The sequence below is a fragment of the Erigeron canadensis genome, chromosome 7, assembly GCF_010389155.1.
Source record: "Erigeron canadensis isolate Cc75 chromosome 7, C_canadensis_v1, whole genome shotgun sequence".
NCBI classification, from domain to species: Eukaryota; Viridiplantae; Streptophyta; class Magnoliopsida; order Asterales; family Asteraceae; genus Erigeron; species Erigeron canadensis.
The window spans coordinates 1,762,088-1,783,204 of NC_057767.1; the positions used below are offsets into that span (position 1 = coordinate 1,762,088).

The 21,117-nt window shown below is 32.3% G+C and overlaps 2 protein-coding genes across 2 annotated transcripts; one reads left to right on the forward strand and one right to left on the reverse strand.

Annotated features, from left to right (window-relative positions):
• Nucleotides 1–67: 67 nt before the first annotated feature.
• Nucleotides 68–8,586, reverse strand: LOC122607143 (DNA (cytosine-5)-methyltransferase 1-like). Its single transcript, XM_043780066.1, has 21 exons — nucleotides 8,371–8,586; nucleotides 6,700–6,737; nucleotides 6,510–6,609; nucleotides 4,795–4,899; nucleotides 4,581–4,700; nucleotides 4,400–4,499; nucleotides 4,101–4,297; nucleotides 3,957–4,022; nucleotides 3,621–3,881; nucleotides 2,986–3,044; nucleotides 2,837–2,903; nucleotides 2,421–2,750; nucleotides 2,278–2,346; nucleotides 1,558–1,644; nucleotides 1,355–1,442; nucleotides 1,144–1,262; nucleotides 971–1,075; nucleotides 837–880; nucleotides 672–741; nucleotides 479–582; nucleotides 68–358 (listed from the first exon to the last, which is right to left on the reverse strand). The coding sequence occupies exons 1-21, from the start codon at nucleotides 8,584–8,586 to the stop codon at nucleotides 190–192; spliced, it is 2,514 nt and encodes an 837-aa protein (XP_043636001.1). The 3' UTR covers nucleotides 68–189.
• Nucleotides 8,587–15,935: 7,349 nt separating this feature from the next.
• On the forward strand, nucleotides 15,936–19,829 carry LOC122608127 (protein Brevis radix-like 2). The gene is made up of 5 exons (XM_043781219.1): nucleotides 15,936–16,100; nucleotides 16,741–17,114; nucleotides 18,277–18,412; nucleotides 18,900–19,246; nucleotides 19,582–19,829. The coding sequence occupies exons 1-5, from the start codon at nucleotides 15,978–15,980 to the stop codon at nucleotides 19,658–19,660; spliced, it is 1,059 nt and encodes a 352-aa protein (XP_043637154.1). The 5' UTR covers nucleotides 15,936–15,977; the 3' UTR covers nucleotides 19,661–19,829.
• Nucleotides 19,830–21,117: the final 1,288 nt, after the last annotated feature.

Here is a 21,117-nt window from a genome sequence, read left to right on the forward strand (position 1 = left end):
AAAGCATTAATATAGGTTCAAAATTATTAACTGTAGCTTGACCAAAAACTAGTGACATGGGGCGAATGGCGAAAAAAAACAATCTAGTGACGGTAATTAACTCAGATTATATACAGTTCCGCGTTCATCGACAATGGCCCAATAAATACAATAATGATTTTTTTTGGAAAAGACCTCAAGGAATAACAATTAATGATTCTGTTCGGTAATAGGGGATGCAACTCTCTCTAGATTCGGAAACTTCTTTGGCAATTGAAACACTGCCTTCTCATCGGCAGTGCCTTTCCATGACATGGCTAGTGCATAGCCTAATGCTCGGGCAACTGGAACTGCCACCGCATTTCCCACTTGGACGTATCTGCATAAAATTATAATACAACTCAACACAGAAGTACAACAGAAGATTTAAACTGCAATGCTTTATGAAAATGATGAAAATATGGGCCAACGATTTAAAAATACTGTCACATTTGTATACCTTTCTTTAACTGGGCCAACGAGTTTATAATGGTCTGGAAAACCTTGTAGCCTCGCATTTTCACGAATTGATAATACACGGTCTTGCTCGGGGTGAATAATAGCCTAGAAAAGCGTTGTCATTACTTTAGTCTTTGGAGGCTTTCAAAAAACATACATAACGGAGAAAAAGATCAAAATATGATGTCATTTACCTGGTTGTGGGGCTGAGGCCTGGTAACAACTGTAGGAACAGTTTCATCCCACCATAGACGGCGGAATGGTCTGCATAATTATGAATAAACAGAAAAAAAATAAAAGGCTTAATAATTTGTATATGATATGAATAAAAAAAACCTCAAACCCAGATAGATGGTTACTTGGACGATTTTCCCTTGACGTATGTCATGGCATAATCCGGAACCTGTCATAAATAGAGAAGAGTAAAGAAAATGTCTTGCAAAAATATAAAATGTAAGTGCGTGTTCATGCTAATTCATCAGCGCACACTTACCAGTGGCTTTCCTGAAGATAAACACACTCTTTCTATGTTGGGATCCCATTCGACATGGTTGTCATCTCGGACCCAAACACCCTCCAAGTTCCTAAAATTTGCACCCTGAAAATTATAACATTAGCAAATGTTGCATGGGAAGCAAAATAGTGCAATTTATGAATGTACTAAACCTTTTCCTTAGGAATCCGGCAAATACGCTGGTAATCATCCTCGTTACATTCATATGGAAGGTGGTCATACAACATATGATCTGAAGAGTCCACATCTACCCTTGAATATCCAGGCATATCTGAATACAGATGAAAGCAGCAAAAACTTTAAAATGTAACACGTTAAGTTATAATGACATTCTGGGAAAATCTACAGCATCTATTCTCTGACCTTCCTTTTTAAGCCTTATAAACTTTTGAAACTCCGTTTTAGGCAACTCTTCATAGGGAACCTCATCATTTTTCTCATCATTAGTCACCTAAATGTAGAAGCAAAAATGCAGTTTATGAAACCATCTAAAAACGTACAAATGTCCAAAAAAATCACTAATTAGCAATCTTCGTTATGGGATCTAAGAAGGATTATATATTTACCGCTGGAAGATCAGAGATTGCATCCCAAAGGTAAAGTTCCTTCTCCAGAACAGCTTCAGTTTGATCATCATTAATTACAGCATTTTTCTGCAGTACCCAAGTACATGTTCAAGGACAAAAAACATTATGAATAAACATTACACTATAGTACAAGCTACCCTGCAGTGTTGTAAACATTGGCCTACTCGGCCGATTAATCTGTGCCACAGCTCGTGACTCAGGAGCCTGGGGAGTCGAGTTAGCCTAACTCTAACTAAGAAATCCGTCAGCGGGTTCAAAGTCGGGTTATATTGGTCAAATCAGGTGAAACTCAGGCAAAATTGGTGAACTCTTTTTATTATATGAACTTTGACATATTAAGTTATGTTTCTACCCAACCAAGTTTGAACTTTGAAGTATTAGGTTATGTTTAATTATGTTTAAGTATGAAGTTTCTAGTCTATTTCTACGTTTTTTTTATTAGATGTAGATTCAAAAATTTTATTCTTTTATCCCATTCCAATTACTCCTGACTCTCCACCTTGCTTTCATATGGGTCCCAAGCTCTCCAACCTTGGTACCATAAGAAAATAAACACAGAAGAATTGAGCAAAACATTAAAAACTAAATGTGAAAGGTTATAAAAATGAATACGCTCCATAGGCTTCTCATTATTTAACAATGTAAAATATGATAATCATGATTCATATTATCATTTATTAACAAATTGCCAAATCGTACCGCAAATTCCACAGGGCATGCTCCCCTTGAAACCACGTTATGTGTTGGTAATGGATACTGTGGTAGCTTCTGCAAAACAAATATGATATGTAACAAACTGAATAACAAAAAAATGAATTGAACCCAAGATCAAAAAATCACACCTGATCATGTCTGGCACCCCACAAAAACATCCTTGTTCGAAACTGGGGAAGCCCATAACAGCCAGCTGCTAGCAATCCAATTCGAGCTTGATAATTTAGAGATATAAGACGTGTAAGGGCATATCTTCCCAGATAGCCATCGGAAAACTTAAGTATGTCTACAACATTCTCCATTAATACCAATTTTGGTTTTAGATGCTCAACAACGTCCATGTAGACCACAAGCTGTTGGTTTTTTTCATCCTCTAGTGGTTCGTCTTTGTTTCGGAATCGATTAAATCCACTTACCCCCTGACACGGGGGCCCACCACAGATCACATCCACATCCCCCTATAGCAATTAGATAGAAGAATCAACAATTAATGAACTCAGACAATAACATGTATCTGGAAATGTATACAATTTTCTGTACTTACAGGTAAAGGCAAAATCTTTGAACTCAAACCATCTTTTACAAACTCCTTTATCTTCTTCTGACAGTCTCTGATAGAAATAATTCCACATCAAATTAATGAAATTGGATATAAAAAACATAAAATAAACAGATAAAAGTGTATATATGTACCCCAAACCATCTGCAGGCTCCCACGTGTCACTTTCAGGTCCATAACTTTTCCAACGGATCTGGTAATATAGAAATAGAAAAATTAATCTGCAGTCTGCACATGTGTTCTAGTAAATTGAACAAACAGACACTATATAGCTTGTTACAGAAACGCAGTTTGATGTGTATGTTTTTATAACAAATTAACAACTTGCCACTCTTTGATGACGAATGACTACAGCTTCTGTAACTTACACATATCAAACAATAATTAATTTTTGTAACTTTTTACATTTCAAGGGAATGCATAATTTATTTTGGAAGGTGAAAAGTTTATGGAAGTGTATATTAGATTGTCCAGCAAAGTGACTAGCTTCAAATTGAAGACATTGAAGTTCTATAGATTCTCATTGCTATAGTTTAAACAATTCCTAAATTGAAATACTACGAAAACAGCTTTTTGCCACTATTCAACAACCAAGATCTTTAGTGTAGATGTTTTCTAACCATTCTGATATACAAAAACTCCATAAATAACCCATATTTTAAACAAAAAAATAAATATAAAAAGACATTTCTTCCCACAAAATATAAAGCATCATGTGAGATTGAAACATTATGAATGCTTCCTGATAAAAAAAAAAAAAAAAGAATACCTTAAAATATAACCCAGGGTTGCCGTTTTCCTTTGGATCACCATACATGATAGACAAGATTTTCTCAACTTCATAGACTTCTTCATCGAGCTCACTGTCATCATCAGTCTCATCGTCTTCTACATGTGTCTCATCTATTTCAACACTCACGGGATCCCTACCGAGCTGTGAATCACTACCCCTAACTAAAGAAAACTTGTGGCAAAGTTTCTCCCACTCCTTTAACAACTGCAGAAAATTTTCTGCAGATTCATTACGAACCTGCAAATATTATTGGACAGTGCCATTAATGATAGAGGGAAAGCGCAGATGCAATTATATCAAAATATGACATACATTTGTTTCTGGATGATTGAACTTCAAACTTTCACAAGCATATGCATTTATATCGACAGCCCATCTCTGCAAGGAAATATATTAGATCATGGACAGCACAATATTGAATAATGTACACAAGAACTGACAAGAATGAGGTCCTACCACAACAAGATTAACATTGCCTATATTTGCACCCAAACAAAGCCCGGTGGACATTGCACCACAACCTGCATATAAGTCTAGCAATGTCACCTCTGGACTTTTGCAATTATGAGCTTGTAAGTCTTTGATAACAGCTGTATTGGAATTGCAGATAGATGATATGGTTGTTTCATATTCGTTTCCATGTTCCTTGCTATCTGAATGCATATATAATCATTAAAAACCCACTTGAGTTCATTTTTTGAGAATATTAGCACTAAAACTGTCAATATCCAAAATATTTGACGAGTAAAAATTACCAGATGGTAACTTTTGGTAAGTCGAATATGAAGGCAGATACAACATGTCATAATAGTAGTTGCCATCTGAAAGCAAATTCTGTTTCATTGTCACATCCGTCTAAAGAACCCAAAAAACAAAATATTAGCAAGAAATATGCATATTGGTTTAATTTACAAAAGCACCAAAGCAAGTCCTTACATTTAAAGGTACCCGTACTATTTTGAGTTTATCTATAAGGCAATCGAGAGGGTTATCATCCTGAAGTTCCGAAATAAAGATGCGCTTGTCGTCAATTAGGTCGGACAACTTTCCTATAATCTGAAATGGGAATAGACAGTCAAGTATTACAGCAAATGTACACCAAAAAACTAAAAAAAATCAAAGTAGCTAAATTTGTTGGGATATATATTACCGTATCTTTGGCCCTGTAAAACCATTTTATACAGATTTTAGGTGCACTCTCCAAATCTTCAAACATTTCGACCACTCGGCATATGTAACTTTCACCCTCACCAGCCTAAAAAAAAAACAAAATAATCATGGCCAAATATACCAAGTTATACTAAAGGTGTGCAAGGAGTCTTATTGAACATGGCATTCAAGCAACCATAGAGCAAAAACTAGGATTTATTTCAAAGATGCAATTGCTAAGATTTATAATATCATAGATGCCATTGCTTAGATTCATAATTTCATTGATGCCAAGCATAACTTTATATTGTCAAATATATGCTATTTTTATGTTTTATATTCAGAATACATGCTCATACCATAAATTTAATCACAATTTAAAGAACAATTTTCTTATTACTTTTCAGTACATCAATATTTATTATCGCACCCTTATCGTCCTACTCTCCTAGTTTCTAAAAATTTGAATCCGAATCTTGCTACTCAGCGGTTCCATTCTACTCTTATCTCATCATCGATTAAGAAGGAAGCAACTCCTGCTTTTTTCTTCTCTACATTCTAAATATCAATTCAAACAGATATTCACCCCCCTTTCTGGTTCTCAGAGATTGATTCTTAAATTCAATTCCAAGTAGTTACAGAAATAATCTGGTCGATCTTTTTCGAATCAGTTATGATAGTCTGTTGATAATTTGTTAAAAACGTTGAAACCTTTGTTGGGTACTATTGTCCAATGAAATCATATTTATCTGTTTTAAAACAATCTCCTATGGTATAACAAGGTTTGTAAAACTAAAATTAAGGTCATGTCAAAAACATTTCCAGCAGAACACTGATATGCTGTTTTATTAACACAAGCAACTTTAAATTTGCAACTTTGAAAAAGCTCGTGAGAAAACAATTGTTTCATTGATATATTTTGTTGGTTCAATTGCCAAACATAGATTTTAATATATTAGTTGGTTCAAATACTTAAACAGTTGGTTCAAAACTATGGTTGCGTAAAATGATTGGTGATGAATTATTCACTAAAAGTGTCTTCAGCTGCAAAGGACATTGATGACAAAACTATTGCTTAAAATAGTTGCAAACAGATGGATATATATAGCTTAAACAAGTATTGGGTCAAAGTGGGTTGAATGTGAATTAAAACAAAATAGTTTTTGAGGTGACAGGTCAAAACAGGTTTGGATTCAAAATGATGGGTCTTGTCTGGTATATTGTCATACCATATGGATAAGTTATTTCAGATAATAAAGATAATGGTTTTTAAGGTCAACAGCAACACTTTGAAGTCCACACATGCTTTCTAAGAAAAAAAAAACTTGTCATTAAAAAAATTCATCTTTTTGTCCTACGAAAATCCTTATGAGATGTTGCTTTATTTGGGCATTTCCACTATTTTTCTCTGGTTCCATTCAAGTAATTAATCCAAAAAATTTAACAAGATAGTTAACATTTCTACTAATTTCTCAATGAACCTTTTGTAAAATTTGCGAAGGTGAAACTTCTTCAACTCAAGTTTCAGTTTTGGTACTCCATTAATAGCTTATTGTGATTATATTTATGATTTAGGTATATCTGTATTTATGATTTTTTTTATACATTAAACTTAAATTAGGTATATGATATATTACTATATAATACTATATATAAACCTTATTGATGGCATTCATGAAAATTCTGTCAAAAGAAAACAATGAACAAAAAACTTACACAGGAAGCATAGTCTCCTAACATAAAATGTACATGGCCATCAACAATTGCTTCGGTGAAGTGTCGTTTTGCTTGAATAAACTCTTTTGGAGGCTCAGTCCTGCAGTTCAAAAGTAATTTCCATTAAGATATTAAACAGATTCCAAACAGAAAACAGATTAAAAGCATTGAGCTAAAACCAAAGTCGTACCCTTTGGAGGCTTCCACACTAACAGCAGCCACTGTCTTCTATAACCTCCAAAATTAAACAAACAAGTAAGAACGTGAAATAGATATTTAGCGCTTTATGTAACATAAAACACTTCAACATCACACTAGCACATCATTGGTTTTAATCATGCCAAACACATTTAGAGAATGCAACCCATCATTAGTTCTAACTATGAAAATTGCAATCTTCATCTTCTTCCGACCGTGTTTAGAGAATGCCAAACACATTTTAGAGCTTTCTATGTAAACTTCTGTTCACAACCTCTGATATGTTTGGAAAATGTCCAGATGGATAAGAATTTGTCATTAGGCAGTAGTAAAACAAGAGCTACATACTTCTGTGGATGACTGTATTTTACTTTCACAATATGTGCTATAAATATCCCATGTCACCTCTTGCAAACCATTTAGTAATCACATTTCAATTAAGTTTACAAATCCAGTAGAAGCGTTAAATTCAGTTAAATTAACACTAGAGCAATGTTGATTCATATATAAATTAACGCATGTATCTAACATTAATCATTCATATTCAGCTAATTATTAGATAAGAAAGTTTTCAATTACTCACATATATAGTAGATGTGGAGTCATGTTTTTGTTACTACTCCACTACCACGCACAGACATAACAGACAACACGTACCCCCACAAAGTCAAATTTGGTATATGTTTAGAATTGTCTCTAAGTTCATTGGAAAATTTTCTTTATGGACATCTCATTTGTAGCAAAATTATAGAAAACTCATAAATCAACCATAAATAACTGACCACTATTTCCTAACCTATATACATGGTTCGCGAACATTCAATATTTCACATGATAGCCATATACTACGGAATAAAGAATTTAGTATAAAACACAACTTCAAAAGCCAAACAATCTGGAACAATATTCAAATCTTGAACATCAAACTGAGAGTTATTATCATCTAATCACACGGTTTTTACATTGCTACCAATCCACATGAGTCAATCGCTCAGGATATCAACCCCTCATCATTTTTATGTTTCTAAAAGAATACCGACTATTAATACAGAAAATCAAGATTACCAGATGAGACAATGCTTAGTTATATACTAGTAATATATCTTTCTATGTAAGGTTAAATTATTTACCCCAGTGTCATAATAAATTCTGGTTTGCAACGTTATTTTCAACTTAACAATTTGTCAATCTCTCAACAGTTAGAAATGAAACATCTACAGATGAAACCATAAAAAGAGGCATATATCATTATTAATGTTATAAGCAACACTGGGGTAACACAAATTAGCCACCAAACGAACCACGCCGAACCTAAAACAACAACCAACGACTACGACGAAACAAATACCCAAACCTCGAAAATAACACATACATACAACCTAATCAATTCATGTACTCAAGCTCAATAAAAAAAAAAATTACACACAAACATAACATTATGTAACTACCATAAAGTGATTGTGAAAAAATATATAATAAATATATATACATACACATTACATATACAAAACAAAAAAAAACAAATAGGCAGTCACACCGAGATAATATATATTTTTATTGTTGATATATAACATAATATATATACATAACTGAGATACTATATACAAATATCATTTTTTTTTGTAAAATATATAAAATAACAAAAAAGGATGAAGATGCTTACGTCATTTGAAAGGTAGCGATAAGGCCATCGACGACGAGCTTCATCGTCAGGAACAGGATTACCGATGAATCGGCTCTCTTCGTTTACATTTTTATCATTAACTTCAATTTTCGGTTTTTTTGGTTCGGAATAATTCCGGTTTGATCTTCGTAACGGCGCGGATGAAGGTGACGTGGAAGCAATATCAGATGATGGATTTTGTTTTTTTCTCGCCATTTGTTTCCGTACGGTACGGCAGCAGCAGCAGCCGCTGTTGATATGAAAGTGTGTGTGTAGTGAGAATCGGGGAAGGGGGTAGGTATTTTGTCGTGGTTTTAGCTGAGCGGGAAGTTATAAAAAAAGAGAGAGAGAGAGAGAGAGAGAGAGAGAGAGAGAGAAGGTGAAACTGATAAATATTGAGCTGGGCTTAGCTGAGATTCTTTTTTAATGAGTGATCTGGAGCCCATGATCTCAAGCCCAAATGCTTAGAGATATTTGGAAATTGGAAGCACGTTTTAAACGGATTACCAAAATATAATCTAGAAAAAATGTTTTTGATTAGAAAAATGATTATTTGTGTTTATAATTAAGGACGTGTTTTTCAAAACATATTTTTGAAAAATACAATTTCAAATGCCCATTTCGTTATGATACGGGTCTAAACAAATTTATCCAAGTCATATATAATATATACTAATAAAATACATATATAAATTTATACTAGTATACTACTCGTGACAAGATAAATAATTTTATTCAACCCATGTTATGTGATTCAAGATGGAACTAAATTCAATAGAAGATAAATTACTCAATAAAAGGTTAAATTGGACATTTTCCCAAGTGATTACAATAAACGCAAGCTATATATAAGCTCCATATTTACTCATATGCATATCGTTTCGTTCTCTATCATTCATGTGATATGTGTTAATATCAAAATATAGATTGTGTTTTGGGTTCAAGCTAGTCCCATCACATATAGACTTTATGTGAATTTATTTAGTTATTCTTCTAAAGAAAAAACTTAACACACATTAGTATGGTAAATTTAGCCGGGGTTGGGTTAAAGCTTGATACGAGTGGGTTTTTAACTTTTCATAAACGTGATGTAATTGTTTTCCTTAATTATAGTAGCTCGATCTACGATCAAAAACTTTCAAGAAAAATACTACCAAAACAATTTATTATTATTTTTTTTAGAACAGTAAGGGCCGGATACCAAAACAATTTTATATGTCTAAAATTCAGAAAAATATATAACTCATGACAATTATAGTAGTCTCTACATATAAAATCAATTGAATTTTGAAAAAGGGTGAATATATGTCAACTTATGCATTTGATGTAAAAGAATAAAGTACAAAATGAAATAAAACTATGTTTTGAGTAGGAATGGCGGCATAAGGCTTTGGGGTGTACGAAGTAAAGAGGAAAAGCAAAAAAAATAACTACTTTGGAAACAAAAAGAGAGATGGAACCTATAAATAAATATGGACCTATAAAGCCAAAAGTGGAAATGGATCTATCAAAATTAATACCGTATTGAAAGCAATATGATAATAAGCACTTTTACGATTCATTTTTTTTTACTGTTTACATATGTTGTAGAAATGAGTTTCCCTAGCACTCGACACTTGGTAGCGTCAAACCATGTCGTGAATAGATGGATCATGTTATGGTACATTGGTACCACACCGACAACATGGTCGGCGTGCTATGTTATCCATCACATTGTAAAGTAGGGAATATGTGTAGTTTAGTAGTTAAATGATATAAGTATAACTATTTTTAATAGAACTAATAGAAGAGTATGTATTACCTTTTGTTTATGTTCTGGAGGATAAATATGACGTGACAAGTTTGTTAGTTTGGTAGATAAAGTACTTTAAATAAACAAGTGAAATGACAATTTATTTTACTTTGATTTCATTCATTTTGTGCAAGTTGGATTCATGTTTAGTTTTACCTTCAACTTATGTTGCAATAAAAGCATTAAAATGTAAAAAGTCGCTATACATTGACAAATACTCCGTATATATGTATTTATTTTGTTGTTCTGGGTACTATATAGTGGTATTAATATAGATAGCAAGTTATTACAACGGTATTTATATGGTCTAAAAATAAAGTTAATTTGGACTATAGAGTTATTGTAATAATTAAGTTCAACATTTTATATGATTTATATATATCTGTCAAATATGTTTAAGAGTAACAAAGTTCCAAAAGCACCACATTTTCCTTTTACATTTGAGAAAAAAAAAAAAAAAAAAACTAAGAAAGAAGAAAAGATAAAGAAAAGAAAGGAAGGAATAAAAACATTTTTGCAATAACCATTCGATTAAGCAAAGCCCATATTAAAGCAAGAATTCCCAATAACTTTTCCCAGGGTTAGTTAGATGATAGATAAAAGTGTAAGTTTAAATGTTATTAAATCAGAAAAGACCTTAGAAATGTAAATTGTAGATCTTAAACTTAAACTTATGTGTACTTCCTAGTTAGTTCAAGTGGTTGAACATCTGTCTTATAAATAGTAGGTTTTGGGTTTAAGACTTGAGAATTATATAGGAAGTCTTTCTATCAATGTTTGGTTTAGGTATACCCAGGTTCAAGTCTGAAGAGACAGGGTTTACCCTTATTGATCTTCGTGCCTTCGGGCGGATTAGTAGGGGGTTTCCCCCATCGGGTATTTAAAATAGGCAATTCTACTTCGAGAGGGCTCTCTAACGCGGTCCCGGTTAAACCAATGTATGTCAGACCTCTCTCGCGAAACGAAGTTCTCAAGCGAAGTTCACCTTTCAAAAAAAAAATATCTTAAACTTAAGTTCTTAACTAAATAATTAACATAATCGTAAACATTTTTGTAATCCTTACCTTTGAATTAGTTTGGGTGTTGGCATAAATTAGGAAGAAAAAGAAAATCGAACAAGAAAAACCATTCGTACGTATACGTGCTTTAAGAAAATAAGAACATTTTAATTTATGTCCCTCCTGAAAAGAAAAATGCATCGAAGTCCTTTACCTTTCTTTTCTTCTATGTCTTCAACTTTTATCAAAGAAATTCTTACGCTTATGTTATTTCCAATAGAAAGATTCAAACCAAAATTCAGTTTCTACTTACTTTTTACATTTTATTGTGATCAATTCTAAGGATGAAAAGACCATGATTCTCATGCCTCTTCATACTTAAACACCCACCACTCATGTCTCATAAGGACAAAGAGTTAATTTTAAATATATATATATATATATATATATATATATATAATTTTTTTATGTCAAAATCATTTATACTTTAACAAAAATATATATCTATACTCCTTTATAAAAATTATTAAACCCCCCATTTTTATAAATAGTTACATAATAGTTACATACAAAATTACTAAATTATTCTTAATAAATACTCACTATGGAAATAGTTTTTATAAAATATCAAGTTTGTTCTTAATGAGTTAATTTACACTCTAACTTTTTATTTTAATAATTAACACTATAAGCCCTTATTTGTTAAAAATTTTCACTATCACAAATTCACAATTATATCAACATACACCACTTGATACTGTTATTACCATAACCAATAGTACCATCACCGACACCATTCGTTAAATTACATAAAAAATAATAATATATTATTCTAACCATTTTGTACATCACGTGTTATCAATTTTTTATATGGTGGTTGTTTATAACTCCGGAGGTTGTGAATACCAGGTAGTAAAATATTATCCATGGTTTGTTATAAATTATATTTCATAGATACTTACTTTTTATAATAATATATACTTTACTGTGTCTACCAGCGATGCTAAAAAAAACAAAATCCGATCAAAGTATTAGATGAATAATGATACCAAACAATAAAACAGTTATATGCAGTAATAAAAAAAAATATGCAGTAATAAAATATATATATAGTTGACTTTTGTGAGTTTTATACTTTTATCCATGATTAAAAAAAAGCTAAGTAATTTAGCGGTTTAGTATATAAACAATAAACAAATATAATATATGATTTTGTAATCACATAAGGAGACCATATATATGATATGGGTTCGATGATATTAGCCCCACCCCACAAACATGTGTATGCTAAATAAATAAAAGAAAAAAAACCATGATGAAGCGTGGGTTGGGTGCACCAAGGCAAACAGTCCGCATAGATGAAACAGATCAAGACCACCTAGCTTGATGGCTCATGGGTCCATCATCCAAATATCATTACCATCAATTCATCATCATCTTAATTCAACCCTACTCACATGCGCCTTAATCAATGCCTATATATGTAAACATATGCTTGCTACTAGTATTAACTTTTCATTAATTTCATATTCATTACCATAACTGTATTTGATTAATGAAATGTCATGTATCGTATTGTCACTTGTCGGGATAATAAAACATACGTGACATAGAGCAACTAAATCTAGGACGCCAATGGCGGGTGTACGTTATCAATGGGGATGGGGGTGGTGGTGCGGATAGGACATAGGCGAAATTAGAATAAAATTTCAGAGATAACAAAATTAAAATTATAAAAAAAATACTAAAAGGGGATGACAAAATGTCAAAAACCCATAAAAAACTTCAAATGCTCATAAAATATTAAAAGAAATTATGACAAAATTAAAATTTCAAAGAAAATGTCGGCCCTCTATTGTCCCCTCTTTGATACCACCACTAGGGTTGGGGGTTTAGGGTTTAAAGTATTGTAACGACGTTGTACCAAATCATAAAAGTTAAATTTAAGTTATAAATGCATGCCCAAACTTTATACATTAAATTTCATTTAATAAGTTTTAATTATGTAGTTGAATTGAAGGATGTGATGACCATGTAATGATATCTAAATCATCTTATTTTTCCTTTAAACTTTCTGTTTTTAAAACCAAAAATATCATTCTTCTTTATTCAATAATTTAAACATCTTCATTTAATATACTTATAATACTCTTAATGAAATAACTTACACTATAGAACCTTCAACACTTAAAGTAACTACAATACCACCTTTAACATCAATTACTTTTACATTCACCACCATCATCGTCCCCATAGTCGTCCCAACTGCCGCCCCCACCACCGTTACCACCACCTCCGCCATCACTATCCCACCGCTGCTGCGTTGTACGGGTATAAGTCTAGTTTTGGTATGATATATGGCTGGCATACTTGATACATGTGAAACGGATTGCGAAGATGTTTAAAGCTTTTTTGATGTGTTTAAAGTTTTTGAGACTTGAGACATCGTCCATCAAAAATATTCTATCATGATTTGCACTTTTGGTTGTCCAATCTTGCAATGCATTCTTTAGACATTTTCATACATAAACTCTAAACTTTATTGTTATCAATGTTATATTTAGTAGCATTGAACATTGACAATAAAATATATTCATACCACATTAATATTAATAATAACATTGAACATTGACAATAAACTATTGCAATAAAGGTTAAACTATAAAAGAAATGAAAGGAACTGTCTACTGTTGTTTTTAATCAGTTTTAAACTCAGTATGACGGTATATGAGAGAGGTTAAGGTATAAACAGACTTTACCTCTACTTAAGTAGAAAAACTGATTTCAAGTTCTACCTAAATAGATATTAACTATTAATAATTATAATTTGTTATTATATATATATATATATATGTTGGGTATTTTAAAAAAAGTATTAAAATAAAACAAATAGGACAAGATCTTGACCCTTCGATCTTGGTTAAATTAATGCACGAAGATTCACGAAGCAATTGATGTACGATGATTTTCATGATGCACGGTGATCTTCAGTGAAGAGAAACCTATTATTTTATTTGTTTTACTTTAATACATGTTTTAATAATAGTTTATAGTTTTTTATTTTATAATATATCTATATATCTAATAAAACAATAGTTATCCTAGTTTTTTAAAGTCATCAAACTTAACTTAAAGTTATCTTTAGATTTTGCCACATAAGATATTTCCTATGTGTCATCTTTATAAATTTTTCCCATTTAATATATACTACATTCCTTTTTTGTTACAATATCAATAAAATAAAATCGCAACATATTATGAATAAAATAATCAATTTTTAATTTGTTTCCAAATAAATAATTGCTAGCACCTTTTTCTTAATATATAAGTTTGTTAATTACTAACATATAAAAGCGTCTATATCAATATATGTTTTATACTAAATCAATATAATAAGTTTATTTCACAAAATTGTTGTTGCTAATTGTTTAAATGTATTCTAATATTTTGTTTGTTCACTCAATTATACAGTGGATTTGACTATTAAGAAAATTTTGAATATTTGATTTTTAATTATTTTATATAATTTTTTTTTTATCTAAACGTTGCTTATTAGAGATTTTATTGATTTAATAATAAAAAATTTTAAAATATAATTCAAGAGCCGCACATCATACGGGCTAAAAATCCTTTTATATATATATATTAAAAAATATGCCACATAGGCATTTAGATATGAACTTCTAACTTAGTAAGCTTTTCAAAAACTATCTTTCTTATGCTTTAAAATTATTATCATTTAGCTTAGGAAGTTGGACTGTTGGAGTATATATACCTCGGGGGTTTGCTAAACGAAACTCTAAGGGCTTCTGTTGAAATGCATTAAATAGTTGTACACTTATCATAAAATTCAGGTGGTGAGCTTTTGATATGAAAAAGTACGACTTTTCTATTTTCGTTAAGTAAAATTTTAAAGGCTTTATTTAACATTTTCGATATGAATATGATAAATAAAACCAATTACAGTATTACATTTTTGATTTATAAAATAAAATACCCACCATGATACCAATAAAATCTAGTGTAAAGATATTATGAAGGCTTTTATATTATAAATTTATCACATGTTCTTCAAAAGGTTTTTATCACATGGTGTTCAAAGATCGCATGAGGACTTTTCAGTTTTCATATCACAAATTTATCATAAAAAGAAAAGAAAAAAAAAACTCACCATGACCCAAACTATAGAAAAGCCTGCCCGGTTATATAAATTTAAACAACAAAACCTACAAATAAACACAAGTAAACATATATGGGGGCTATTTAGAGTACCGATGCAAAAGAAAGACATATATAGCCTATACTACTGCTATTCCAGTACTATTAATTACTACTATAGCTGGACTTTCTTTTTCACCTTTTGTTTCTTTGTCAATCTCACGGCCACCCACCGGCCGTACTACCTCGCCGCCGGCGACTCCTAGGTCCCATCACCTTTTGTCAAACACCCATCACACGTTTCCCTGTTTCCTTTTTCTTTTCTTTTTAATTTCTCTCTATATATATTACTAGTAACAACATACATTCATATAGATGCTCCATAATTATTTTATAACCTAGCTATAGTAATCAAGTATTTTATAAGTATTGTCACCCCCGCCTTCTCCCCTAAGTTTCTGCCCACTCTTCGTGCGAGTGTTTTCACACGTGCATCTTTTTTCATTACTATTTGCTTCACTTTACTACTACATTTTCTGATCCTAGTCATACAAATTACTACAACTATACATATATACACAAACATTATTGGACTATATTATATTCTTGTTTTGTGTGTGTGCGTGTGTGTGCTGGTTCATAAAATTAAAGATTGAAAAATGTTGACATGTATTGCATGTTCTAAGCAACTAAACAGCGGATCTTCTTATAATGAACAAGAAAATGAAGATAATGTTGTTACCCCTAGAACCAAACAAGCTGTTAAATCTCTCACATCCCAGGTAACAACATTTTATTTCCTTGTTTTGTTTTTATTCAAATCAACATTTTGATTTTATTTATGTATGCATAGACCATATATACTGACAAATTATGTTTACTGTTGTTTGATGATGCAAAAATATTGTTATGCTTGACAAAATGTATTTATGAACTATATTACTGTAAAACACAAGTGACAGAGGAACCTTTTATAATGCCATACACATTAATAATGCTAACTTTTTGAATGCCAGTTTTTTGTTAAACTTAATTTGATTATCAAAATTTATATAAATGACTGTATACTATAGTTAGATATTGATAAGGGGTTTGGGACTGGGTTTCTAAATAATAAGATCTTGAGGGGCGTTTTGAAAAAGCATGTGACTGATCAAACCTAATAATCAGATAATATTTTCAAAGTACCATCCAAATGTGGGAAAAACCTTTCTCTAGGAGGATAAAAATATCGTTTAGACTTTATATGCTCGTTTGACCGGTCTTTATGGAAGCAGTCTTTGTTGTACATTACATTACAACGTGTACTAAAAATTAAGAATTATGGAACTTGTTACAAACATGTTATTGGACTAATTTTCCTATTTGTATAATTGTATTGTTAAAAAATTTATTTACAATTAATTATGATATTTATTACAGATAAAGGATATTGCATTGAAAGCATCAGGAGCATATAAACACTGCAAGCCATGTACTACAGGATCATCAAACACTAACCTGACCCGTCGCTATCCGGGCTCTGAATCCGGGTCAGTGTCTGGAAGGTTCTTTGGTGGGTCCCAAAGTACTGGTAATTCGACACCGCGGATATGGGGAAAGGAAATGGAGGCAAGACTGAAAGGACTATCAAGTGGTAGGAGCACTCCAGCGTCGGTTAGTGGACGGACTGAATCGGTTTTGTTGATGGAAGAAGATGAGGCTAAAGAATGGGTTGCTCAGGTTGAACCCGGCGTTCTTATTACGTTTGTTTCCTTGCATCAAGGTGGCAACGATTTAAAACGTATTCGGTTCAGGTTTGTGCTTTTAAGTTCAAGTTAATTTTGTGGTTCTATTTATAGGCTTTTTTAAATTAGTGATTAACTTATCATATAATCATAGTTAATTTAAATGGTACTCTAATTTCTTTTTGGTAAAAACTTTCTATTTGACTCTTCAAATGTGATGCATTATTGTAACTTTTTTTAGGAAATGAGCTAATAGTATTGAGTAGTTCAAGGCTTGGAAGTTATAGCAAAAGGAAAATGAGTTGATCCAAAATTGTGCACTATACCAATTTTTATGGGATACAGTGACTAACAAACAGTCTGAAAAAAAAATCTAAAAATAGTCAAAGTAAGAGACAAGGACATCTATACATAGTTTTTGTGGGACCAATCTTCTTTACATGTGACCACAAATATTTTGGGAATCATATTTAATTTTACACCTCGATTGATGTATTAAGTTAGATTTTTGACAATGAATCGGTTGAATAGGGTCCCGGCCACCAGTTGAAAGAGAAATTTGATGGCAAGTTTAATGTTCTTGATTGATGTTTACATGTTAGTATCAAATGAAGGATGTGTATGTGTCATTAAGAGTTATAGCTATTTAAATGTATTGATGTGTATGCGTTTTAAGTGGTTCCCGGGTTGGTCTTGGTTCAGAACGCATTATGTCTGGGGTTGCTTATTTATGTGTTTATATGCTTATTTTACGGCCAAGAACCGTATAAGATATGATAAATATTTTGGGCTTTTAGTGCACCAGTGACCTTCTAATATTGATAAGGGATGTTGCTACATGAGAGCATCTGGCTTTGCTAAGGTGTAGCAGTGTTAGCCTTTTGATAGGATCCCCAAATAATTGAACATTGTCTAACCATTTTAGTTTGGTTACCGCGTGTTACTAACGTTTCTATTCATTGCATACTGTAGTCATATGTTTATACCCCAGATATGTTATGTGTTTGCTGTAGTGCCGGGCATCACGTGGCATATAATTCATATCTTTGCTGACACACACAAACATTAGGCATAAGGCAATTATATCAGTTGTTATCTGTTAGTGTCGAATATAATTCTAACCGGGCTAAAATCCTTTTAACAAAAAAAAAAAAACCATTAGCTGGCTATACAACCTAATACCTATTACGATGCTATTATATTTTAATGATACTTTTGTGTGCCTTATCAGTCGAGAGATGTTCGACAAATGGCAAGCTCAAAGATGGTGGTCTGAAAACTGTGAAAAGATTATGGAGTTGTACAACGTTCAGTGCTTTAATCAGCAAGGCGTTCCACTACCGTCTCCACCAAGATCTGAAGATGAGGTTAGTTTCCATACAAATCTTGCAGCATAGTTTATGGTAAGCAGTGGCGTTGGCAAAATGAGCGGGTCAGGTGGGTCAAGTAATGAGCAAAAAACATGGATCAAAATAGGTGATTCTGCTACAGGATGGACGGGGTTGACCCAAACACTTTATTGCCAAGTTAAAATTTTAAATAATTGCATAGTGTGTCAATTATGATTCAAGTCCATATATTTAAGACGTATGTGCACCAGAAAAACACTTCGGGCAACTTTTGACCAGTTTGAACCGTTTACCTTTTACATTCACTTTTTAATGGAAACTACTCACACACCTCTTTGTCTAATGAGAACAGAACCAAAACCCTTTGTTAACCTGATTGATCGAAATTGACCCTTTGTTAACCTAGAGATAACACACGGCTAAATGGACCCTTTTAAATGGATCGAAATTGCCACCAATATAGTAAGGTCCCATTATTAATGTGGTATAATCTTTCACTTTTCAGAGCTCGAAAACAGAATCTATAGAGAACAGCCCAATCACACCACCACTTAGCAAGGAACGCACACCTCGGAACTTATACCGTGCAACTGGAATGGGATATTCATCATCAGATTCTCCTGATCAACATAACCTTGCTTCACAACCTAAACACTCGAGCATCAGTGTTGCCAAAACTGAAACATCATCAATTAGTAGTTCATCTCAAGAGGCTGATCAATCTGGACACCTTTGTTTGAGCAATGCATGCGATTTGGAAAATGAATGGATTGAGCAGGACGAGCCAGGTGTGTACGTTACAATTAGAATACTGCCTGGTGGCACGCGGGAGCTAAGGCGTGTTCGATTCAGGTACAAACCATAAAGTCTAAAACCAATAGCAGACTTGGTGAGAACCATTAACTTATGAATGAGTTTACATCGGTCTTGTTTTATCTCAAAAGGGTCAAACTAAAACGTAACGGGTTAAATGGGTCATACAGGTCAAACTGGTTGCAAGCGGCTCAAATGCATCCAACCTCGTCACATGTTTTGCTCAAAAATTTACAATTAACACAAAAGATTTGTATTTTTTTTAAAACGGACACAGTGCAGTGCCGTTCATTTTGCCACAACCTGCATTTCAGTAGTTCACTATATAGTGCATATTATACTAAAGGAATCGTTTAATCATATTTGATGTACAGCCGAGACAAGTTTGGAGAAATGCATGCGAAAATATGGTGGGAACAGAACCGAGCCAGGATACAGCAACAGTACCTTTGAGTATGAATATAGAGTCAAGAACAACTCGACCTTTTGGGAAGTTATTATATTTATCTATTCGTATGCAAAACTACTGAAGCCTTGATGGCCATTTTGCACTTCTATATTAATCAAGACATTTGTATATCTAAGCTTTCTGTTTAATTTTATCCTTTTGATTTCTGTCTAATGGTGTATCAATTAGCTGAACTTCTATCGAGTGATTCTAGTATGATTGATGCTGACCATAGAACGAGCATAAAATATATCGCGTGTTGAATACTATGTCTGTAGCATTGTGGGTCAAGCTCTGCATCAAGTCTTGTTTACTAAGAGAATTTTTTTCACGCATATACTTCTGAGCTTTCAGATCAAAGTTGCATTTGTTAAACATAGTTTTGATTAATGTTTTAATGTTATTGGAGCTTTAGAGCGTTTGATTAATGAACTTTTCACACACATTTTTTGTTTTGGCAAATGTTGCTGGGCTGGGCTTAAAGAATTTGCTGGGTTTGGTCGGTCTTGGGCCAGGCTTAGGGTTTTCAGGCCGAAAGCTCAGTACTCAAAATAATTGATTTATTAGTTAGTTCTAACTGTTTAAAAAGAGAAGAAAAGGTCAATGAGCTCTTTGGCCGAGTGGTCTAAGTGAAAGTGAAGCGTCAAGTGGGAGGTTTCATTTCCAAAATAGAGAGTAAGTACAAATTTGGGGTGGCACCTTGTAGTTTTTGAGTTGACTTGATTAAATTTGTGGTTAAAAAAATAAATTAGGAAAAAAAAAAAAAACTAGTTTGGTTGGCTTTTTTTCATTTTGTAAAGATGTTATCTACAAAGTATCTGTAAGTTTTTTGAGTTTTATAAAGGTTTTACAAAATTTTGTATATAAATAAAATTTGGTAAATGATATATCTTCTAATAAATTACTCTTAAAATAATAAGATGATAACCTATGGATTCATTAAATCTCTTTTATAATCTTATTTTTTGATTTTTTTTTTTTCACTTACTAGGATAGATCAGTCATACTTGTAAAAATAAAATAAAATAAAATAAATCTGTCTCCCAAAACAGAAATTATAGTCTATTCGAATGTTTTGTCAAGCACTCGTGTAAGTTTATTGGCTTTGCCAATGTGGGTCATACAAATGTAAACATGCACAACGACTTGAATGGAATCAATCACTACTAAGTTTGCTAATGTTCTTGTTTTCCATCATTACAAAAATACCTCAATTGTCAAATGTCCATGATCTGAAAGGAATGGCATCTCTCTCTGCTTCCACTTTCCATTCTACTTCAACACAATAATTCCCATTTCAATTGGATACATTTAAGGATTCCTTTCTTTTCTATCTAGGAAGATATTTATCTAACAACATAACGAATAAATTGGGGTAATGATAGATCCCTTTTTAACTAATCATCTTCACAATTCTCAATCTATAAATTCTCTCTTCTAATCTCATCCTTTGATTGTATAA